General features: G+C 38.0%; 4 protein-coding genes across 5 annotated transcripts; 2 read left to right on the top strand and 2 right to left on the bottom strand.

Moving 5' to 3' along the window:
- The first annotated feature begins 2204 nt into the window (after positions 1 to 2204).
- On the top strand, positions 2205 to 3351 carry LOC131332963 (protein FAR1-RELATED SEQUENCE 5-like). The gene is made up of 2 exons (XM_058367268.1): positions 2205 to 2263; positions 2409 to 3351. The coding sequence occupies exons 1-2, from the start codon at positions 2205 to 2207 to the stop codon at positions 3349 to 3351; spliced, it is 1002 nt and encodes a 333-aa protein (XP_058223251.1).
- LOC131334096 (cytochrome c oxidase subunit 6b-1-like) lies at positions 3347 to 6378 on the bottom strand. Its single transcript, XM_058368972.1, has 3 exons — positions 6029 to 6378; positions 3947 to 4285; positions 3347 to 3451 (listed from the first exon to the last, which is right to left on the bottom strand). The coding sequence occupies exons 1-3, from the start codon at positions 6068 to 6070 to the stop codon at positions 3365 to 3367; spliced, it is 468 nt and encodes a 155-aa protein (XP_058224955.1). The 5' UTR covers positions 6071 to 6378; the 3' UTR covers positions 3347 to 3364.
- Positions 6379 to 7739: 1361 nt separating this feature from the next.
- Positions 7740 to 11116, bottom strand: LOC131334093 (14-3-3-like protein C). 2 transcript variants are annotated; one of them, XM_058368969.1, is made up of 4 exons: positions 10448 to 11116; positions 8937 to 9059; positions 8562 to 8678; positions 7740 to 7990 (listed from the first exon to the last, which is right to left on the bottom strand). In XM_058368969.1, the coding sequence occupies exons 1-4, from the start codon at positions 10919 to 10921 to the stop codon at positions 7937 to 7939; spliced, it is 768 nt and encodes a 255-aa protein (XP_058224952.1). In that variant the 5' UTR covers positions 10922 to 11116; the 3' UTR covers positions 7740 to 7936. The 2 variants fall into 2 exon arrangements, 1 of the variants encoding a protein (XP_058224952.1); XR_009202047.1 differs by lacking the exon at positions 7740 to 7990 and having other exon boundaries at positions 8623 to 8793; positions 8831 to 9059; positions 10448 to 11068.
- Positions 11117 to 17713: 6597 nt separating this feature from the next.
- LOC131332186 (serine/threonine-protein kinase SAPK2-like) lies at positions 17714 to 22582 on the top strand. The gene is made up of 9 exons (XM_058366262.1): positions 17714 to 17956; positions 18078 to 18152; positions 19425 to 19526; positions 20378 to 20431; positions 20521 to 20613; positions 20693 to 20785; positions 20882 to 20986; positions 21078 to 21176; positions 21967 to 22582. Exons 1-9 carry the CDS (start codon positions 17837 to 17839, stop codon positions 22246 to 22248), a joined length of 1023 nt encoding a protein of 340 aa, XP_058222245.1. The 5' UTR covers positions 17714 to 17836; the 3' UTR covers positions 22249 to 22582.
- Positions 22583 to 22689: the final 107 nt, after the last annotated feature.

Raw genomic sequence — 22689 nt, 5'->3', positions numbered from 1 at the left:
TGTTGATCTTTTGCTTCCCCAATGATGATTATAGTCGAAAACAGATCGAGGACAAAGGTGTGTTTAAAGCCTTGAGCGTCCCAAACCCCTTTTAAACCCATTTTCAAGCCCTTCAAACCAGAGCCAAACGGCCCCAGCAAAACCCAACGGGCATACGCCAGTGCCTTGGAGGCGTACGCCAGTAATCTGCCACGTGTCAGTCATCGACCATCGGCCCAGCATTCACTGGCGCACGCCAGTTAATAAGTGGCGCACGCCAGTAAAACCTAGTCAAATCAACTTTATTCAGCCACTTGGGCGGGACTTTTGTGCCACCCTGACGTCGGCCACAGTATCCCTGATGATTGCTTTCGGCGGGGGCGTTCCCTCTCTCTCCTACATCCCCCATCAAGCCTAGTCCCATGCATTTAATGCATGGAAGGCTCTCCTCCTCTTCCCACCAGCCAAACAGCCCTTTGGCCTTAACTAATCTCAGTCTCCCTCCTCTATAAATGCCCCCCTTGCATTCATTTGCAAGGGGTTAGCCACATTTAAGAAGGGTATTCTCTCTCTCTCTCATTCCTTTAAGTTCTCCATCTCTCTTCCTCCATTGAAAGAGCAAGGAGAGCAACCCACTTCCATACACCCCACCACCATTCAGTCATCATCTCAGCCTTCATCTTCAACCTCCAAAGTCCAAAGCCACCTTCAAACCTCCATAAGAAGAAGTATACCACCTTTGAGTTCTTTTCTGTTTTCAACTCCTGAGGGGGGTCAATAAGGCCCAGGCTAGTAGATAATACTAGTCCTGGCCTTAAACTGATAAAATACAGTAGTCGTTTGAAGTGACACATGGCGCACGCCAGTCATTATGTGTCGTACGCCAGTTATGGTAGCACGTGCAATACTGGCGTGGGGATCATGGATCGTCCCTTTTACTTAGTTTCATTCCTGTCAATCACCTTTGCATCCTAATAATCAGCTTACTGCTTTTTGTATTTAGAACTGTTTAGTGGAAGCGTCCCATACTTGTTCATTTATGTCAATATAAAGGCCCCTGGGATCCTTCTGGTCATGTTCCAGAGCCCAGAGGATGCAAAGCCAAACACAGAAATCAAAGGCAAAGTGGCGTACGGCGTTCATGAACTGGCGTACGACAGTGTGCCTCAGGGTTCAGTGGCTGGCCCTTGCATCTAAGTTTAATCTAGGCTTGTTTTCCGTCCCCACACTGTTTTGGGGTGTTCTGCTTTCTTTCATGGCCAAAAGCCATTTATTCTGCCTATGGTTATGTATATTCTGCTATATTAAACTGCGTGGTTTGCCCTGGGTGTGCGCTGGTCCTTTTCCAGAGCCCAGAGGGTTGCAAACAAGGACTGAGGAATCAAACAAGTGGAGTACGCCAGTTTATAGGTGGCGTGCGCAGATCTGATCTCCATGTAGTGGCTCGACCAGTGCATGCTGACAGAATCTGCTCACGTCACTTTGCGACAAGCATACTGCAGTTTGCTCGGGTTGTTCAGTGCTTGTTCTCAATCTATACTTAGCATTGCAATCAAATCATCCATAAACATTTTGTCATACAAACTGAAATCTGTTACCGCTTTCATCCCCATTAATTGTTCCCCCGCCCTAACTGGTCAAAAAAATGATAAAATGAGAGAAAAATGCAAATGTTTTTACAAAATGCCCGAGTAGAGACCGATCTCCGGATTGGGCGAGTGGGGGTGCCATAACCCTCTCGTGACCTGGCTCCCGAACCTCAGATATCGAAGGTGACGACGGACTGGTCTACGCCTTTTTCAAATCCAAACAAACGTGGCAAACGTTTTCGAGTTCGGTTCCTTGGGTGTTTCCACCGCTAAAACCCGAGTGGCGACTCTGAATCGAGGCGTTTCGCCGCGCTTTTTCGAAGAGGGCCGCACACCGATTTTCTTTAAACCCAAGATCGAGCGATTTTCGGGGCGCGTGCCCACACTCTCTTTCTCTCCCTCTCCCTCTCTTTGGCTTGTTCTCTCTCTGACTCGTACATCCGAAATTAGGGCTTTTTTTTCTGTAAAAACATTTTGGGTCCATTTGTTTTGATTTTCTGAGAACCCTAACCCTAATGTCTGACATTGGGTTAGGGTTTGTGACAATGGGGCTCTCTCTCGTTCATGTTAGGGTTAGGCTTTGGATTTGTGTAAATTTTTTGATTTATGTAACAAATTGAGGAAATTCCAGTGTACATGGATGATGTACGAGAAGAAGCCGACAATATTCCACCACTGACCGAGCAACAACCAAGGTCTCTCTCTCTTTCTCTCTCTCACAAATTACGGTCAGAAATTAGGATTTGCAAAAAAAATGCTGATTTTTTTTTAATGCTGACTTTTTTTTTTAACTGTATGTGAAATTTTTGATTTTTAATTGTTTTCTCTTTTGGGGTCTAGAATGCAGTGTTTGGATGATATAAATGTATTCTCACCGTTAGCATCGATCCCGTGTGAATCATCTGCTAATTCTTCTCAAATACTTCACACTCCTCAAGTTAAGAATGACATAATACCAAAAATCAACCAAGAGTTTGACAATTTAGATGATGTTTGGAAATTTTACAACCATTATGGTAAAGAAGGTGGATTTGGTACGCGAGCGAGTTCTAGCAAGAGGAATAGGGATTATGAAGTCATTAGAAAGGAGTACGTTTGTTGCAAAGAAGGGGTGAAGAGGGTCCACAAAACTAGTCAACCCGTTACACGGCGTCGGGGGGATAGTAGAGAGAATTGTGGGGCGAAATTGTCTGTTGTGAAAAACCAATCAAGTGGAAAATTTGTTGTCTCCCAATTTGTCGAGGGTCATAACCACCCTCTTGCGTCTCCAAAGAGGGTACATTTATTTCGATCTCATCGTAAAGTGTCAGCTGCAAAAAAGGCTTTAGTAGAACAACTATCAGCTGCAAATGTGCGAACCTGCCAACAAATGAGTATTTTTGAGTTACAATCCGGAGGTCTACAAAATGTTGGCTTTTTACAAGAAGATCTTGATAATTTTAAAAGGGACATGAGGAAAATGTTAGCCGGACAAGACGCCAATATGTTGTACGAGCATTTTCAAATTGAACAACAAAAGAATGCAGGTTTTGTGTATACAATGGAGAAAGATGATGAGGGGAGGATGACTCATTGTTTTTGGGCGGATGCCACCTCTAGAAAATCGTACCAATATTTTGGAGACGTTGTGGTGTTTGATACAACATACAACACAAACCGATATGCCATGATCTTTGCACCTATATTAGGGGTTAATCACCACGGGCAGACTACTCTTTTTGGGTGTGGATTCTTAAGTGATGAAAGTGCCCAAGTTCAGAAACACAAACTTTCAGGTATATAGGATTTCGATTGACTCACCGATGATACTCGATGTATCGGGTAAAGCAATGCCTAGATTGATTTGTAGTTGGGAAACGGAAATCTGCTGGTGCTGTCTCAAGCTGGTGGATAACAACAAAATACACAAGGAACAGAGAAACATAAGGCGAACTGGAGAAGAAAATAGTGCTCCACATATAGGAGAGGGAGGTCACTTGGAGGACAACTTGAAATGGGAATAAAGAGATTATGTAGCAACGTTTCCCACACTTTGACCATCATAAAAATAAAGAATACTCGTACGTAGTGGGTCTTTTATATAAGCTCAGAGAAAAAAGATACCTTGACTTTCAGTACTACAAATACTGCAACCCAACAGAAGACCAAGAAACTATTTACTACTCAACCCAAAAATTCATGTACGCCATAGTTCTACCCGGCTCCTTCCTTTCTCAGTTGCTTCTGTAAAAGGCATTGATTCTACCCGTTGTCTTATGGTACATCTTGTTCATGATATTCAAAATAATAAAAGTTTCCAGCAATGAAAGACATCCATGCAACCGTCACTGAATACACTGAGGGGATAAGAGTCAAGATTATGATTCAATCAAGCTTACCTTAATCTCCGGTGTGTCTTCACCTTCTTGATCCCTAAAGTCTTCTTGTTCAGCATTTCCACTGCTATTGTCAGCAGCAGCCTCTGTGGCTTCACTGTCACTCTCCCCTGCACTAGGAGTGGTTTCATTGCTTTCTTCAGCTGCAGCACTAGATTCTGCACTGCTTTCATCAGCAGCGGCAGAGTCAACATCGTTACTACTGCTAACAACAGGGGTTTCATCAGTTATTGAACTGGAAACTTCTTCAGCGGTGGCACTGTCAGTGTTCTTCATCTCAGATTTTTCTGCAGGCTTTGTAACCATATCCAGCTTCTCTTCTTTCTCCTTCAACATATACTCCTGCAATTCAGAACATCAAAAGACAAGGTTTTACCGCGAGCAACCACTACTGATAACGTACAGGAAAAGATGTAAGAGCGCGTGCTGAGAGGCACAGGGTCATCTCATATTATCACACTGTATATGGGTAGGTACAAGATAAAGTTCAATACATGCACACGATTGAACTTAGACCAAGACAAAGAGACCTCGTTAACGTAAATATCTCGTTAGCGTCAGCTAACCACAGCTGCCAGTCGGTATCAGCACCATCTTAGACCACAGGACTGGGTTCTAACAACCTAACATAATTGACGAGAGCCACTAGGCAGTATTTATTTGAGCAGCAAAATTCAGATAATACAGGAGGCGCGAGCAGTCTTAATGAATGTGCAGTTTTCCGTGCAAGAATGTAAATAAGAACTAAGCAGAAACCTAGACAGAAGCTATTTGCAATAAAAGCAAAGGGACTGCCTAAACCAACGGATTAATCAGAGGGAGGGGCCCAACAGCATTTGTTAGCCTACACAAGATAGAGCTAATCAAACAGGAGATAGATTAAAAAGAATTGGGAGTATATGACATGATTGCGAAACATATTTCCCCAAAATTTAAGTGGAGCGGTAACACTTTGAATAACTAAACAAGGTCCAGATACGCTGGACACTCAAAGGACAAGGAATATATAGAAAAGCAAGATAGGAGAAAGAAATATAGGAAAAAAAGATCAACAACCTAGTCTGTTGTCAAAAACAGTTCTATAAATACATGAGCAAGCCTCAAAGACAAAAATTCCCCTCAACCATTAGCATACAAACCTCCAAATTCAAGCCACCTTCCGCAGAATCTCAATGCGATAGACCCCATATACTTCCATAGACGGTGGGAGATCCCAGAAATTAAACCACGGGGAGCAACCATAGCTGTAACTAGTTAACTTGCCTTTATAGATTCCTCCTAGGAACCTGAATCACTTTTAACGTTTTAATACTTAACACTCCTAAAAATGCAATGGGTTTACGTCCAGAATGTGGAGCTATTTGAGAGTGAGCTAGGGCTATATAAATATTGGCCCCCATGATCACAAAATTTTCACGGTACAAATTGGCTCGATTTCTTTACCGAACCACCACAATTAGGAGGGTATCTTATTTGAGATGCTGCTAACTGTCCAGAGAGAGAATTTTTTAGGAGAATAAGGTAGTGTAAAACTCAAATATAAACTAATACCAGGCCTGTGTGCAACCTCTAATGGAATTGACACCCTCAAATTACCAAAAGCTATCATTGACATTGCATTCTTATAAACTGAATCAAATATTACTCAAATGTCTCTCATTCCTTGTAGGTGTATAAAGTGTTCTGTATTGTCTAAAATCTCAATACTCCTACATCTTTTATTAGGTTTTAACACCTAATGTACAACTTTTAGGCTGTTAAATGTCTTGTCAAAATTCCAGAAATCTAAGTGCCTTCTTCGGGTTCAAATTAATCAACGTATCTACAGCAGCCCAATCCATTCAAGTAAAAGCCGATCAAAAGGAAGAGCCAAGTTTGATCCTCAATTTCGAAGTAATTTGAAATGCACTCAAACAAGCAGGAAATACTCACAATTACAAACAATGAACTACGGGCATAAAAATAAATACGACAAGAACAGATACGGAAACGAATTCCTTTTTTATTTATCATAAATAAATAAATTCCAATTGGTAAGTGAGTACAGAAGGAGTATATTAATACAGAAAAATGTAGGTATAGTACCTCGGATAAGGTTAAGGTTTTTGCGGAATCGGCTTCCGCCATGAATGACAGGAGAGAAAGATTTAAGCTGGGAGAGGCGGCCAACAACAGGAGGGAGAGAGAGAGAGAGAGAGAGAGAGAGAGAGAGGTGTTAGGTTTTACGGCGACCCCCACTGCAGTGGTGAGCGGCAAGAGTCAAAGGCTAATCAAAGTTTGGACTCCGTCATTTTCCCCCGTCTTTTTTTTTTGGGACCAAAACGGTATAGTTAGCGAGAGAGTTAGCGAGATTTGTTAGGTTAGCACAATGAGTATTGGGACTATCCATAACCTTCATCTCAAACCGTCCACGGAGGAGCTTGAACCTCCATCTCCTGAGAGGAAGGGAGTGATAGGCAATCCACTGCACTAGGTAGTGGTTCCCAACAGTTGGACTTTTGATTGGGTTATTAGTTGAAATTTTTTATTTTTTTTTCAATTGATAAAAGCGATCATTTACATCATATATAAACTGTAAAACACAAATTCAAAACACTACATCAATTATGAGAGTTCATTAGATAACCAAACTCTACAACTTAATCAATACAAGAAATAAGCACATCATAGAAAAGAAATAAAGAAAGAAATACAAATCCCTTTAAAGGAATAACACTCACACAGTCACACGAAAGTGAAAAATTCAAACTTCTAGTGAGATGCAAGAGTCTGATCAATTGAGCTTAGCCCTAATTGATTTCCTAATTGATCTAATAAGGCTCCACTCTTCTGAAAATATTGTTGTCTAGTATAATATTTTTGATATTATTTTTAATATTTCATTACTCTTTGCTTATGTTCTAACCGTAATTCTAGAATTAATCATTTATATCGAGAAGAGAAATAAAACAAATACATAAATGTTGATCGATGTTAAAAAGTTCATCGCGTTAGGGGGGAAAAACAGCTTTGTGGTATTTTTTTTGGTCGTTAGTAAACTTTTATGATTTTGCTCATAATATTTTTATTTTTTCAGATTCCTTTAGAGGATGACTCGATGATTGATAAAACAAATATAGCGCGGATCTAATAAAAATTGAAAAATAAAATTAAAAAAACACAAACCCAAAAAAGGAAAAAAATAAAGTTAGGACTGGATTGTGGAGGGATGAGAGTCTGTAAAGGCGGGCCGGGAAAAAGACACGTCAAAATTCTTCAAAGGTCCAAACGAGCCAATAATTTGGCCCAAGGCAAGCGTATCATCAGCGCATGCCCAAAGCCGACCCTGTTACACAAAAAGGAAAACCTTGCAATGACAGCATAGGCAGAAACCAACTGCTGTATGAAAATACATTTCCCAGAAACAACGTACGCCTTTAACCACACCGGGTGACTACGAGACACACTGGACTATGGCAAGACACGCGCACTCAAACTTAGCGAAAATCACCACTTGGCAACGAACAAGAAGAAGCCTGCCTATTTTTCCAAACCAGACCGAGGTCGGCCACGTGAATCTGTTTTCACGACCAATCTCTGTCAAGGACAAGCCTACCTTTTTACCCAAAAAGAAAGAAAAGAAAAGCCTGCCAACTAAAAGTTAGCAAGGTCACGCTAGTAGATATACACAATCCCTATCACATCCGTATGACAGATATACTGGTTGTCAGGCGTGAGATCGGAAGCTAAGGTAAAACCAAATATGGAAAATTAAGCAAACAAGTATAGGAATACTTCACAGTTCACACCACCGAAATAAAGCTACAATCTCCTTGGAGAAAATAAACCCTTCATAACCAAACAAAGTAAACAACATCGGTACCTTCAAGTTTCATCCGTATTAGAAGCGAGAATGATTAAATTTCAGAATGACAGGAAAATCAGAAACAATCATCTTCTCCTAACAAAAACAAACATGGGAGAAGTGAGACCCTAGTTAAAGAGTGCCCCACACTACGATTCATCGTCAGGCTTGGGGGCTTCTTTAATCTCGTCTGCCCCGTCCTCCTGCGGCAAGAAACAGAAATTCAAAATTAACCAAACATGTAAAATTGGAATATGCTCGATAAAAATGATTTACTCCAAAAATTTCCTTAGGTATACGAATTTCCAACTATGCTTTTATAGTATATGCAACAAATAGCCCAAGCATATATTCTGTAAAGATAAATGCAGACAAGTGTTCAGGACTTGTCCTGATACCCATATGCAACTTTTGGATACATATCTCAGATTCGCAATATCCTAAGATTTAAGCTTAGGAAATTTGAGGTTGGACAGGTACGTGCATCCCAGTCCATGCAAAATAACAAACATAGGCTTCTAGTTTATTTCCTTAAAGAGAAAAAGATGTTCCACTAAGCAAAATAACAGCTCAGGCAAGCATGAAAAAAAAAATCTACCCAACAAACAAAAGGAACAGGACAAGAAACAAAAGTTGTCAAAAACAACTACCCAACAAATAAAAGGAACAGGACAAGAAACAAAGGTTGGAAAAAACAATTGACAGGTAGAAGCGCATCACAAATGAGATGGACACAAGGCTAAAATTGCACATTGCATGGAAGCAGAGCCAAACCTGCATATCTGAGGTCCACAGAGTGAGGTTGTCCCTAAGAAGTTGCATAATCAAGGTGCTATCCTTGTAAGACTCCTCTCCCAAGGTATCCAATTCAGCAATTGCTTCATCAAAAGCCTGATAAATGCAGTATAGAAACAGATATGAGCCAAGGACAGATGGTTAAATAAGAGGATATATGCAACAGTGGGGATTGTACAAATGGTTAACCAATCAGTCTCCTGACTTATGCCTCTAGGCTCTAGAGGGTGCATCGATTCGGGATATACCTTAATAGAAAAATACAGAAAGGAAATCTTTTCAAATTTCATTGTTAAAACTGCACCACCTCGCTTATGAAAAAGAAAACGAAGTGCCAAATTCAGAAGAGCTCACCTGTTTGGCAAGGTTGCAAGCACGGTCGGGAGAATTTAGAATCTCATAGTAAAATACAGAAAAGTTAAGAGCAAGCCCAAGCCGGATTGGATGCGTTGGAGCAAGTTCAGCGGTTGCAATATCCTGAAAACAAAGATCTCCATAAATATAATGCCGAACAAAAAAGAAGAGAGGCACAATTTACACAAAGAAGCAACCAATGAATGGATCAACTTATCCCACACTCCATTGCGACTTGAAGCAAATTGCAAGTCCTATCAATGCGAGAATGACCCAATACTTTTCCCATACCACCATCCATAACTTCTTTTGAATGCACAAAAGAAAAGGTTACAACTTGTGCCTAACCCAAGCAAGATAGAAATACACAGGCTAGGAGGACAACGAAATGTTAAAATGTGTACAACAGACTTTGGACTAGAAACATTTTCTTTAAGTACTTTCAGAAGTACATGCAGAATTGTAGTTGCATGAACTTCAGTGTTTCAATTCCTTAGGCTCCTCATCTTGATTACAATCTAACCTTAACTGCAAAAAATTCCAAATTTTCTTTAAATGGTTTGATACAGCAGGTACGCCTTAAGCACAAATGTTGTATGTACTATACTACTATGTACTTTTTTCTTAAGCAAAAAGATCTAATAATACAACAAATCCATTAATGTAAGACAAATTCATAGGAGCATAAAGACCAATTATCTAACATTTTCTCAGGCCAAAACTCTACTCTGTCATAACCACAAGGGGTTGGCCTAGTTGTCAAGGCTTGAGACTTAGGGGTTTGCTCCTTCTCAGGATCGAAAACCACACAAGTGCTATCAACTCCTTTGGAGCAGGCCATATGGAGCAATTAATCCAGCTTCAATACGGTTCCCTAGCATGCAGGCAGTGGGATTGGGCCTACAGGATTAATCGATGTGCGAGTAAGCTGGACACCTGGGTTTTTTTTTAAAAAAAAATCTACTTTCTCTATATCTTTCATTTATCGGTTATTACATCCAATTTCTTCCGAGCGCTAAATTCACCACCGGATTTCAGAACGTTTAGCCCCATGTTTCGGAACTTGTGTTACAAATATCATAAATCGCGACTGTATTAACGTTTTGTGTTAGATCTGAAGCAGTATAACTAATATGATCCCCAGAAAATCAATTTAATGAGACTTATCAAGTAGATCTAAAGCCACGTAAAATCCAGAGCACAAAACTCAGTAAAAAAAGGTAAAAAACTTCTAAATGTTCTTCCGATTGCGCACATACATAACCTCACAGCGCAGATCCACGTACACATCCCCTAATAAAGACCAGAACAAGCCCAAGGGGTTAGCCCGGTTGGTTGGTGGGCTTGCTCCCACGCAATTGACAGGATTTGATTCTTGGGTGGCGTCACAAGAAAGAAATTTCTTTCAAATCCCCTAGTTCCGGCATGGACGGCCGGCCTAAAAAGCGCACAACACAGATCTAAATACATACACATACCCAACAAACAAATAGAGCAACAAAATCACAAACCTGCGCCGCCTTGTAAGCGGTGAGGGTACTCTCGGCGGCCTCCTTCCGATCCGACCCGGTCTTGAACTCCGCCAGGTACCTATGGTAATCCCCCTTCATCTTCAAGTAGAAAACCTTGGAGTCCCCGGCCGCGGCGGCCGGTATCAGCCTCGAGTCGAGCAACTTCAGGATCCCGTCGCAGATCGACGAGAGCTCCGACTCGATCTTGGACCGGTACCCCTTGATGGCCGTCACGTGGTCCTCGTTCCCGCGCGACTCCTCCTTCTGCTCGATCGAGGAGATGATGCGCCACGAGGCCCGGCGCGCGCCGATCACGTTCTTGTAGGCGACGGAGAGGAGGTTGCGCTCCTCGACCGTGAGCTCCTCGGAGTCGGAGGCCGCCGCGGAGACCTTCTCCATGAACTCGACCATCTCCTCGTAGCGCTCGGCCTGCTCGGCCAGCTTCGCCATGTACACGTACTCCTCACGCGCCATTCGGAGTGCGGTTCTCTGATCGGATCTGTGGATTTTTTTTTTTTCCTTTTTTGCGGTGAGGGAGAGGAGAGTTTTAGAGAGAGAAGAGACAGAGATGAGAAAGCGAGTGGGGGGGAAGGGGATTTTAGAGAGGGAGACGGGGGATTGGAGGAGGGGAGAGAGAGGCGGAGTGGGAATCGGGTGTAACCGTTGGAAAGTTTTTTTTTTTTTTTGACACTGAAACTGAACTGAACCGAGCCGCTGGAAAAGTTTTTTTTTTTTTTTTGAAGCGCTGGAAAAAGTTGAGTTGGGCTATTTTAAAAGGTAATTAATTTTGTCACTCTCTTATTTGTTAATATCATTTTTTTTCTTTTTATTATGGTGAATTTACTAAAATACCATTGCATTTGAAAGTGAGAAAAAACTAGCATCATAAACTGTAAGAGTGTGTTATTAAATTCATCTGATAAAAACAAAAAGGAGAGTGGCATTAACAAATAAAAAAGTGACAAAATCATTAACCTTTTAAAAGAGTAATTATTGGGTTCTCCTGAGGCTGTCTAACACCGTACATTAAAATTTGTGATTTGGTATTTTTTTTGGTATTTTTTCTTCCTTATAGTAGTAGTTACTGCTAGTATTTTTTGAAATCGATGAAAGGAATCAAAAATTATTAAAAAATGTGGACCAAAATAAAAAAAATTCCTATAAGACAACAAAATACCAATTGTTTTTTTTTATGTCTTCAATAAGCTTTCTTTTTTTTTGCTTTTTGTCATAATTTTTATACTTTTTAAACCTCACTTATGGTGATGAGTGATTAACCAAAAAATATGTGAATTTAACAAAATTTAAAAAAGATAAATATTTTTGTTTTTTTATTTTTTTAGAAAGAATGAAGTTTTATATCGGATCTATGCACTTAATCGCGAGGTCCATGTAAATGGAATATGTGTTGTGGACACTGGACACCACGTAACAGTGTATAATTTTCCTCTCAGAAGCGGGCCCTCTTGTAACTTGTTTGTTTGGCATCCACCGGGCCTTTTTGGTGGGACACGGTTGCACTGGAAATTTGTTCTGATTTTTGACTTTTGGGTTCGGAGGGGTGCAATGAGCTGGCAGCAATTTAGTACACTTTGACCGTTGAAGGTTAGGCTTAAAACTTGGGAAAATTACGAATAAGAGGTGGGGACAAATACAGGTTGGAGAAAAAAAATTCAGTACTGAGCAAGTACCACGTGGAGGCTAATGGGCTCTAGCGCGCAATTGGCATCTTTCAGAGCATCTCTAATTCATCTCCATTTCTTTAAAATAGAAAATAAATGTGACACATTGAGAGGAGATTTTATAATTTATTTCCTTTTTTCTTCACTTTTTGTACTTTTTTGGTAAATTTTTGAGGAATCTATCGTCCTTTTTAGAGTTTTGGAGAAATTTTGAACTCCAAATTTGCTTTTGGTCCTTCATTTTTAGAGGACCAAATTTACTTTTGGAGGACCAAACTCTAAAAAAGACGGTGGGTCCCTCAAAAATTCTCCAAAAAAGTACAAAAAGTGAAGAAAAAAGGGAATAAATTACAAAATCTCCCCTCAATGTGTTACATCTATCTTCTATTTTAGAGAAATAGAGATGGATTGGAGATGCTCTCAGTCCTTCTCTTGTGGGAGGTTAGGATTTGATAATGAGTTCAGTTTTGTCCACCCTCCTTAAAAGATGATGAACATCACCTTCTTTTCTATTGGGTAAAATAGTATGAATTTCATCATAAAGTGATGTTATGTTACAAAAAAATGTATTGTATGGATAGAACCTATACCATTTCAACCAATAAGAGGAATGATAATATTCACTCTCTTTTAAAAAGGGTAAACAAAATTACACTCGAGTTCGAGCCACATCAGGAACGTTTGTGTTTTAGAGCTATGAACAACCTTTAAACTCCAAACCCCCGTTGATACCATTGATTAGGGATGTGCAAAAAACTCGTGACCCGAAGGGTCCGACCCAACGGGTCCGACCCGAAGGGTCTCGGGCAGGGCCGAACATGTGATTCTGTTGGGTATGGGTTCATTTTTTTTTTTGTAAAAAATCAATTTTTTGGTTCGGGACTCGGAGTGTTGTTTTTCTTACCTGACCCGACCAAAAAAATTAGGCACGCGGACGATTATTCTCACTTGTTCGGTTCGGGTTCGGAGCCAAAAAAAAAAATTGATACCCGACATGTCGGATCCGGACCCGAACCCGATCCGTACACACCCCTACCGTTGATATATGCCGCTTGGCAAGGGGAAAAAAAAAATACTGTACAAGTTCAAGGGCCAGCTTTGAAATAAAAAAATCATTGCACATCTCCCATAGATAATTACAAGTAGTATAAAGTACCATTCCCCGTCGGACCATTTTGCCCTTATTTTGGGTGCAAATTTAACAAAAACAATAAACAAGTACATGAACTTATATGAGCAAGTCCATGTACTAAGGGCAAGTCCAATAATATATCAATTTGTCTTAAACCACACCACATGAATTTGTAGTCAGGATATGTTCCTAGAGAGAAATCAGTTGTTGAAGTTCATTCTTCTGCTCTCTTTTTAACCAATTCTAAACCGTTGCTATCACACAACTTTAAAGAGAAGAAGTAGTAAGTATAAGTTTGTAATCATACAAGTGTATTTGAGTCATATATGATGATAAATTCTTGGAGAGAATTCCGTTGTTGAAGTGCGTTTTTTATTGAATAATAAGTTAGCAATCATGAACCAACATGTACATTTAGTAAATTTGTAAGAACATAAATAAAGCTACCCATCAGTCCCTTTATTACGGTCCAGATTTCATTTTAGACTGTTCTTTTTATGGGTGTTCATTTACTAAATTAGTGGATATAGGTTAGTATATTTTTTATTTTGTCCTGACTAGATTTCAAAGAATCGTTTGGGAGGGACAAGTGGAAAGTAAAAATTGAGAACCACTATTTTTAACACTTCGTCTGTAAATTATTTGTGAAAATTATTCTTATTAGCATTATATTATACATGTGTTATTGGTTAACATAATTGATTTTGGAGAAAGATTTATAAATTTTTTAAAAGTGTTCTATGTGGACAAGAAATAATTCTGAAATTTTAAAAGTTTTGACTTTTATTTTTCAACACTTTTGAATTTTGCCAAATTTATTCTCTATTGAACTAAAAAGTACTAGTATTAACTTAAAACAATCAGGCCAAAGTTTAAAGGGAAATCAAACCTAGGTGTCGTGTGGGTTTAGCTCCTCTCTCAATATTTCGATAACATTATTATTGTCTAACCCTTTAAATAAGTTCTTTAAAATAACACAATGACATTTTGTGTTGCACAACGAACGACAACCTAACATAAACTGAACTCATGAGTCATGAGCCCCTCTCTCTCTCTCTCTCTCAATATTTTGTACGTCTGCCATCATCTTCCAAAACCTTTCGTATTGGCATGAAAACACAATGGTGACTCCATTCTATAGTTTTTGAGATGAGGCCAACATTGTTGCTTTCGGATCTATTATATAATAAATAATTTTTCATGTCGTACAATAAATGACAGTCCAATATATCTCTTTTTCGCATCACGTTTAACCTGAAAAGACAACTATTCGTCTTCTCCCTCTCAGGTTAAGATTCTCTCTCCATATTTTACCGGTCAACATCTTTCAAATCTTTCAAACAAAATAATTCGAAAGGATCCGAACCAAATAAAAACTAAAATTGCTAATTTGTTGACCACATCAAAAAAATGGATGATTATTGGCTTTGTCAAGGTTCCACACCAAGTCCTAATTCGACGATCAAATTCATTTATTTTGTAGAGTTTCATTTTTTAGTAATTCTTATAGAAAATAATATTTGGATGTCAGTTAGTGTATGATCGAATTATTAATTGGTCGGCCTAAAATTATAGTCTAATATTATGAAATTGATTTGGAAAGGGATCCTCTCCGGTCCCCTTATGGGGTTGGACGGTCCTGACCAAAGTGTTTTATGAGTTCTTTCTGGACCCACTTTGATGATCAAAATTATTTTACTTTTTGAACTCTTTGTGCACTATTCATGTCAAAAATCACATTCATTAGATATTGACTGATTCATTTTTGAAACATATATACTTACATTGTAAATAGTGAGAAAAATAAAGTTTGAAACATTGAATCCTAATTTATTTGTGGGTCTTGCTAATAACCGTCCGTTAAGTGGTAGATAACATGCAAATATATAATGTCAAACAAGTTGAAATTTTAATACACATTTTAAAGATATCAATATACTTGCACGAATATTAATACAGTTTTCTTAAGTAGCGTGGCACTTTCTACACATTATCTGTCTTAAAAGAGCCATGGTTAGCATTTTCCTTCTTTTTTTTTGCAACACAAATATGTTTTGAAAACATATTAATCGATATAGGATGAACATAACTTTTGGCATGATAGGTGAACTCAAAGAGTTTAAAAAATGAGAGTGTCCAATCATCAAAATGGGCCCAGGATGAGCCTACAATGTACTTGGACATATCGTTCAATCCCATAATAAGACGGTCCAGTTCCATTAACTTTTTTGCAAGATTGACTGAAAATTACTTCCTAGAAAATAAATAGTGCCGATAAAAGAAAAATGAATAGAGCAAATTCTCCCTTACAACACTAGTATCCCTAGAGGAGTTGATAACAACTCAGACCGAGATTTTGAATTTGCGACTTTTTATGTATTACTCTAATATCTAAGAGAAACAAACACATGATTCCAAGTTTCGACCACCAAACAACCCGTGAGCGTGGTGTTTATAACTCTGTCCAATTTAGCCAGATTTTCAACCGGTGTTTCAGTTGTGGTTCATACTCCACTCTGTAATGGTTTTCACTTCACATTTCCTTTCCCATAAAAATGTAGCATAGTGTAACTTCTCTCAAAATGTAGAATAGTTAAGAGATGTGATTTTGACACTCTATTTTTTATTTTTTAATTCCACATGATTAAGATACAAAGTGTAACATCAATAATTAAAAATAAAGTGCCAAAACCAATTACCAAAATTAAACTCAAAATATTTATTTTAGTACTACTAACTTTTATTGGTACTTGCATACTCCGAGTTTCTGACAGACTGACAGTAACCAAAACACTAGTTTTTGTCTCTTGCGGAGTAGTGAAAAGCTCGTTAGATCACAGCCATGTAACGGAAATTCTAATCGCAAAATTTTTTTGCAAGGAATCACGTAAAAAAAATGTGTATAGGCCTATTTCAGGTTTTACAAAAATTTAAAAAATTATTCATAATTTTTTAAATATTATTTTATGAATCCTATAAAAAATCAACTCCAACAGATATCGGTAAGTGTTACTTTTGGATTTGTAAAGCGAAACTGCTCAGTTCGTCCCTATAAATCCAAAAGTAATATTTTTCGATATCCGTTAGAATTGATTTTTTACAAAAATTTTATAAAATAATATTAAAAAATTTATAATATTTTTTAAAATTTTAATGGGATTCAAAATGAATCCAAACACATTTTTCTTTGTGTAATTTCCCGCAAATCTTACGAATAGCAGGCTCTGTTATAACGCCTGAAAAAGCCATCCCACTTTTTTTCATCTGTACATAAAATTTTTGGAAATTTTCAAAAAAGCTCCTGAACTTTTTGACAATTTGCAAAAAAACACCTGAGCTTTCACTATTAACAAAAAAACACCTAAACTTAGCATTCTGTTAGCAATTAAACCCCTGCCGTCCAATTCCGTCAATTTTTAATGGATGGAGCTAACGGAAGGCGTTAACTTTTTTTTTTTTTTTACTTTTTAGATTCAAAAATTACTTTTAACTCTTTCTTTTTTTTTATTGGTATATAAATATGCAATAAAGTTCTTTTTTTTTTCTTACTATTTATCAAAAGTTACTTTAACTCTATTTTTTACTATTTACAAAAATAACTTTAACCACCATCTTTTTTATTACTTTCAAATTTTACCTTTTCCCTTCTCTCTCTCTCTCTCTCTCTCCCTCTTTTTTTTTAGAACTTTAACCCCACTCCACCAATCAACTGCCAAAGCTCTAGTTCTAATTTTAGAAATTCGAAATTACTCTTTTTTTTTAGCATTCTTGTTTTTTATATTTTTTACTTCCAAAATTACTTTTAACTCTTTATTTTTAGTAGTAAATAAATATGAAATAAAGTTTTTTTTCATACTATTTATCAAAAATTACTTTAACTCTAATCTTTGCTATTTATAATAATAACTTTAACCCATTTTTACTATTTATTGCATATTTATTTATGACTAAAAAAAAGAATGAGTTAAAAGTAATTTTTGGAAGTAAAAGTAGTAAAAAAAAGAAAAGGTTACAAAGAGGAGGTTAAAAGAACTTTTGAATTTCTGAAATTGTAGCTAAGGCTTTGGCGGTTGGTTGTGAGGTTAATTGGTGGTGTGGAGTCGATTCTAATAAGAAAAAAAGGGAGAGAGAGCGGGGGGGAAAGGTAAAATTTGAAAATAAAAAATAGGGTTAAAGTAATTTTCGATAAATAATAAGAGAAAAAAGAACTTAATTGCATATTTATTTACCAATAAAAAAAGAAAGCGTTAAAAGTAATTTTTGAATGTAAAAAGTAAAAAAATAAAAAGTTAACACCTTCCGTTAGCTCCATCCGTTAAAAATTGACGGAATTGGACGGCAGGGGTTTAATTGCTAACGGAATGCTAAGTTTAGGTGTTTTTTTGTTAATAGTGAAAGTTTAGGTATTTTTTTGCAAGTTGTCAGAAAGTTCAGGGGCTTTTTTGAAATTTTCCCTAAAATTTCCCCACTTCTGGACCAATCTAAATAGTAAAGAATTGGTAGAGAAAGAGTGAAAAAGTGGGACTCTGAAGTCTTTACTCTGAAGTCTTTGCACCTTCGATCGTCTTGGAAGTGATGGAGCGCTACGAAATTGTGAAAGACTTAGGGTTTGGTAACTTCGGAGTCGCCAAGCTTGTTAGAGATAAGTGGACCAGAGAGCAATTTGCTGTCAAATTCATCGAGAGAGGCCAAAAGGTTAGTTTATATTGAATTTCACGGTTGAATTCTTTGTGGGTATCCATTTTTCCCATCTGGGTATTGCTTGTTTTGGGTTAATTGTGAGATTAATTTGTAAAAAAATAAAATATTGCTGCAGATTGATGAACATGTACAGAGGGAAATCATGAATCACAGGTCATTGAAGCATCCCAATATCGTTAGATTCAAAGAGGTTTGTTTTTATTGTGACGAACCTATGCTCTGATTTTCCATTGAACTGTTGCTCAAGAATGGGATGTTATGGTCTGCATAGTATCTATTTAAGTAATTTTGAACTGTCCTTCTGTTATGGACGCTTGGTTTTTATGTGGTTTTTTCTTTGCAGTGAGAACAGGCTTATGCTTTCATAGGTTAGGAATGATACAGTATTACACTTTGCTTCTCAATCTTGAATTAGAAAAGAAATTGCCTCACATTTTACTGGAGTCGGTCCATTCAAGGGAAATTAATTTTAGCTCAATTGTTCACTAAACAGTGTGTTTCTCAAGGGTAAACACATAGGCCCTCTGTGGTTTACATCATCGTTTCCAATGGGCGTAGGCGTGCTTGCCAAAAATCCAACTTTTACCAAGCAACCGTGAGTAACGCCTTAAGCCTGTATATACAGCTGGATGATGGCAAGGTCACTGGCCCTTTCTTTGACTCAATGACAGAACTTCAATAGTTTCAGTCCAAGAGTGAATAAGTGAGAGGCGTAGAGCTTGAAATTAAATGTCAGTGCAATAATACTATAAACTATGGAGATTACCAACGGGTGAAATCAAGTACGAGCAGGAGTTCTTGTAATTGAACCTGAAGTAGACTGAACCCGAAGTGGGAGAAAATTGATGCTGGGTTTGGATGGAAGCAAAGTACATTTGAATGTAAATTTTAGCTGTGAAGCGTGTCCAACAATATGATGTGCATGAACTGAGTAGGCAGAAGCTGCAGAACTCTATACCCTGATGTTTAGTGGGTCAAGTCAAGAAGGACTCAGGGCTTAACTGACTAGAGAGACAATAGATGGCATGAGGAAGTGGCTTAACCATCTCTTAGAAATTAGGTGCGAAGCACATCCAACAACATCCGATGTATTGGGATGGGATTATATCCAATTTAAATTGAAAGAGCCCCCCAAGTGCGTCGTGACCAAATCGGGAGGTTGCATATTTGCTCCTCAAAGGTGCCACATGTCACATTGTGAATGGACTGTAATTTTTGTTTGTAAACATAGTAGTGGCATTGAATAATGAAGGCCTTGAAATCCACTTTGAATTCTGTGGACCAAAGAGCTTTGTGGTGAATTGTTATCATGCCTTGGTCTGAATGCTGAGAAACATTAGGAGCTTTTCTGTTATAATTTGCTGGTTAAATAAGTTAAAGCGTGACTTTTCTGAATTTGCTCATTATTATATGATTGAATTAAGCTTCAACAGTTAAAGTCAGTAAGCGCTTTCGATTGCAGGTCTTACTTACACCTACTCATCTTGCCATAGTGATGGAGTATGCCGCGGGAGGAGAGCTCTTCCAGAGGATATGCAATGCTGGCAGATTCAATGAGGACGAGGTAAAGCAGAAAGAGAGAAGTTGCTTTTTTAGGCCCTAGAAGAGGTGGCTTGTTCAGCTCAAATAGTCTGCCCTTTGCCATGATTTTTTTAGCCGAAAAAAGCAACCTCAAAAAGACAAAAGCCGAAAAAAAAAAAGCTCAACTTTTTTGAAAATATAAAAAATGGTTAGTTAAAATCTTGCACCATCAAGGGCCATGGGAAGGAATTTATTCATATCAGGCATGATTTTTATATGGTGTGTGAAGCAAGTCAATCACTCATTCAATTTGAATGACAGCCCATGATTGCATTATGGATATAATGTCACTATTTTTTGAGAAGCTATTTCAAAACATTTTGCATCATCATTTTGAAAATGGATCCTTTCTTCTGTGGGATAATGTCATTTCAATCAGACGTTCTTTGCTGGTTCTCAGAATTTCTACTCTCTATTCTATGTTGCTGTTAGTCTAAGCAACATAGTATGTTTTCCTGAATATACTACCTTGATTCTTGTTTCACAATATTTAACTTTTTTGAGGGAGAGAGTTTTTGCATTTGGATCCAATGCAATATTAGCTCCATTTCTTATTCCTTAAAGGTATCAGTAGCTGAATGATTACGTTCAAACACACTTCATAATTATCTACTTTTCTGAGGCATATAGGCTTTTCATTTGGATCCAGTGCACTATCGATCAGCCACATTTCGTATTCCTTTAAGAGTTATCAGTAGCTGAATATAGTATGTGGATACTCGTTTCATAATTGCTAACTTTGATGCGGCACATAGCTTTATCATTTTTATGCAATGCACTATCTATTCCTCGAAGTTATCAGTACCACTGATAATCGGCTCTGATCTGTATCAGGCAAGATTCTTTTTTCAACAGTTGATATCAGGGGTCAGCTACTGTCATTCAATGGTATTAATTTCGATCTTCTCCATCACAAATTAGGAGTAGCTGAGTCTAGCGGTCTTAGTTTCAAAGAGTTTCACTTTCACATGTTGCAGGAAATTTGTCATAGGGATCTAAAGCTTGAAAATACACTTTTAGATGGAAGCGCGGCACCACGTGTCAAAATATGTGATTTTGGATACTCCAAGGTAATTAATTTATCATTTGCACCTAAACCTCTTTTACTTGAGAAATCTGCTTAAAGCATTTTGTCACCTGGTCTTGCAGTCAGCTGTATTTCATTCTCAACCAAAATCGACTGTTGGAACACCAGCCTACATTGCACCTGAGGTCCTGTCAAAAAGAGAATATGATGGAAAGGTGATACGATACACTTTTGTTCTCTTTTCCTGCACTTGATTTCCTTCACTTGACACTTAAAATGCGTTCTCTAGATCTAATTTTCAAGAACTATAGCTTGCAGATGTGTGGTCTTGTGGGGTCACTTTATATGTGATGCTTGTTGGAGCTTATCCCTTTCAAGATCCCGCAGAACCTAATAACTTCAGAAATACTATCTGTGTAAGAGTACAAATTTCTCGTTATTATTTGTTACAGCTATTGTTGTTGTCCTGTTGGATAGTTCTGATCGAATTATTTTGGTGCCTGACAGCGGATACTTGATGTACATTATTCAATTCCAGATTATGTCCGTATTTCCATAGAGTGTAGACATCTTCTGTCCAGGATATTTGTGGCTAACCCAGAAAAGGTAACTATCGTCTATCAAATAATTTGACTCAATGAAGCTGCTTCTTTTTTTTCCCTGATCGATACTGAAGCTTCTGTTTGCACCTTAATCTTTTGTACCAAACAGTTGGAAGAAGTTATTAAGAGTCAAGAGACTCAAGACCCACTATTTTAGACACAAATTACGTCTCGTGGACCTCTAATTTGTGAAGGGCAACTGTCAGACACTTGACACATGGGTATGTGATATGTGTCCAGCATGCCTGGTTGGATTTCGAGTCATTTATTATGTCTATGTAGTCGAGTTTATCAGATACCTATGGGTAGAACTCCGTTTCACGTATGAAATCCTTGATTTTGGTTTGTAAACAGATTGACCTCACTACATAGAAAAATGTCAAACAAACATGAACTCTACCTTGTTCTAGTGTACTTGGACCCACACAAGTCCATGTAACAAAGATATGGACCCGATATATGTTGCCTTCCCACTTTGGGTGCCACCAGCTTTAATGGTTTTTAGAAAAGCTAAATATATTTTTTTATGTAAGATCTACTCACCGCCATGGTTTCATTCTTGAAACTGATTCCTGTTTTGATTTACGAAGTGAGTTTGTAAGCGGACAAGAAGAAAATTGAGAGCTGAAAATTACAGTAATTGAAATGTAAAGATCCATGGCTCAGTCAGGAAACAATGTGGATTCCACACTTGCCTTGCCATATATCCACATCCTAACATTATGTCATGAATATAATACACCTGTTAGATATACCTGGGGTTTCATGCTTAACAATTCCACTGCTACTTTCAGAGAATAACAATGCCAGAAATCAAAAGACATCTATGGTTTTTAAAGAACTTGCCTATTGAATTGATGGAAGGAGGAACCTACCAAAGCTTTGACGTAAATAATCCCTCCCAAAGCATGGAAGAGGTACTGGTGATAATACAGGAGGCACGGAAACCTTCTGAGGGGCTCATGATCGGGGATCGGTTTATGGGAGGCAGCACGGATCTAGTTGATGACTTGGATGATGATGATGCAGATATAGAAGATATAGGAGCAAGTGGCGAATTTGTGTGTCCATTGTAAGCTGCGCCCATATCAGCTGTACTTTTCGTGAGGTATTTGTTTCCACTACTATTAGCATCCTCTCGAGGATTGAAGGATAGAGTGTATCCAAATTTGTGTCCATTGGGGAGACAAGTTCATGTCCGTAGATGTTAGCAACTTCATCTTTTGCAATATATCTTGTTTTGTGATGTAGTAGAGTATAAAGAAGCATATTTGTAATTTGTTAGAACATTACATCCAAAAAATTCCAGAGCTCCCATTTAAGATGTTTTTATTATTAGGCAGTCTCTTTATGGCCAATATTTGGAACTGTATCAATATAAATTGCATCAAATCACTTGTTCATTGTGCAGTGATACTTTGTTACTACCCTCATTGCTTTTCTCTCTCTAAAACCATGGCAAAAGCTAAACTCAGTTGCTCGTGTCTCCCGATTTCTACAGAGAGAAAATTCAGTTA

Source organism: Rhododendron vialii, chromosome 7a, assembly GCF_030253575.1.
Source record: "Rhododendron vialii isolate Sample 1 chromosome 7a, ASM3025357v1".
NCBI lineage: Eukaryota > Viridiplantae > Streptophyta > Magnoliopsida > Ericales > Ericaceae > Rhododendron > Rhododendron vialii.
Note: the sequence above shows the minus strand (reverse complement) of the source record. Positions and strands in the feature narration are given on the sequence as shown.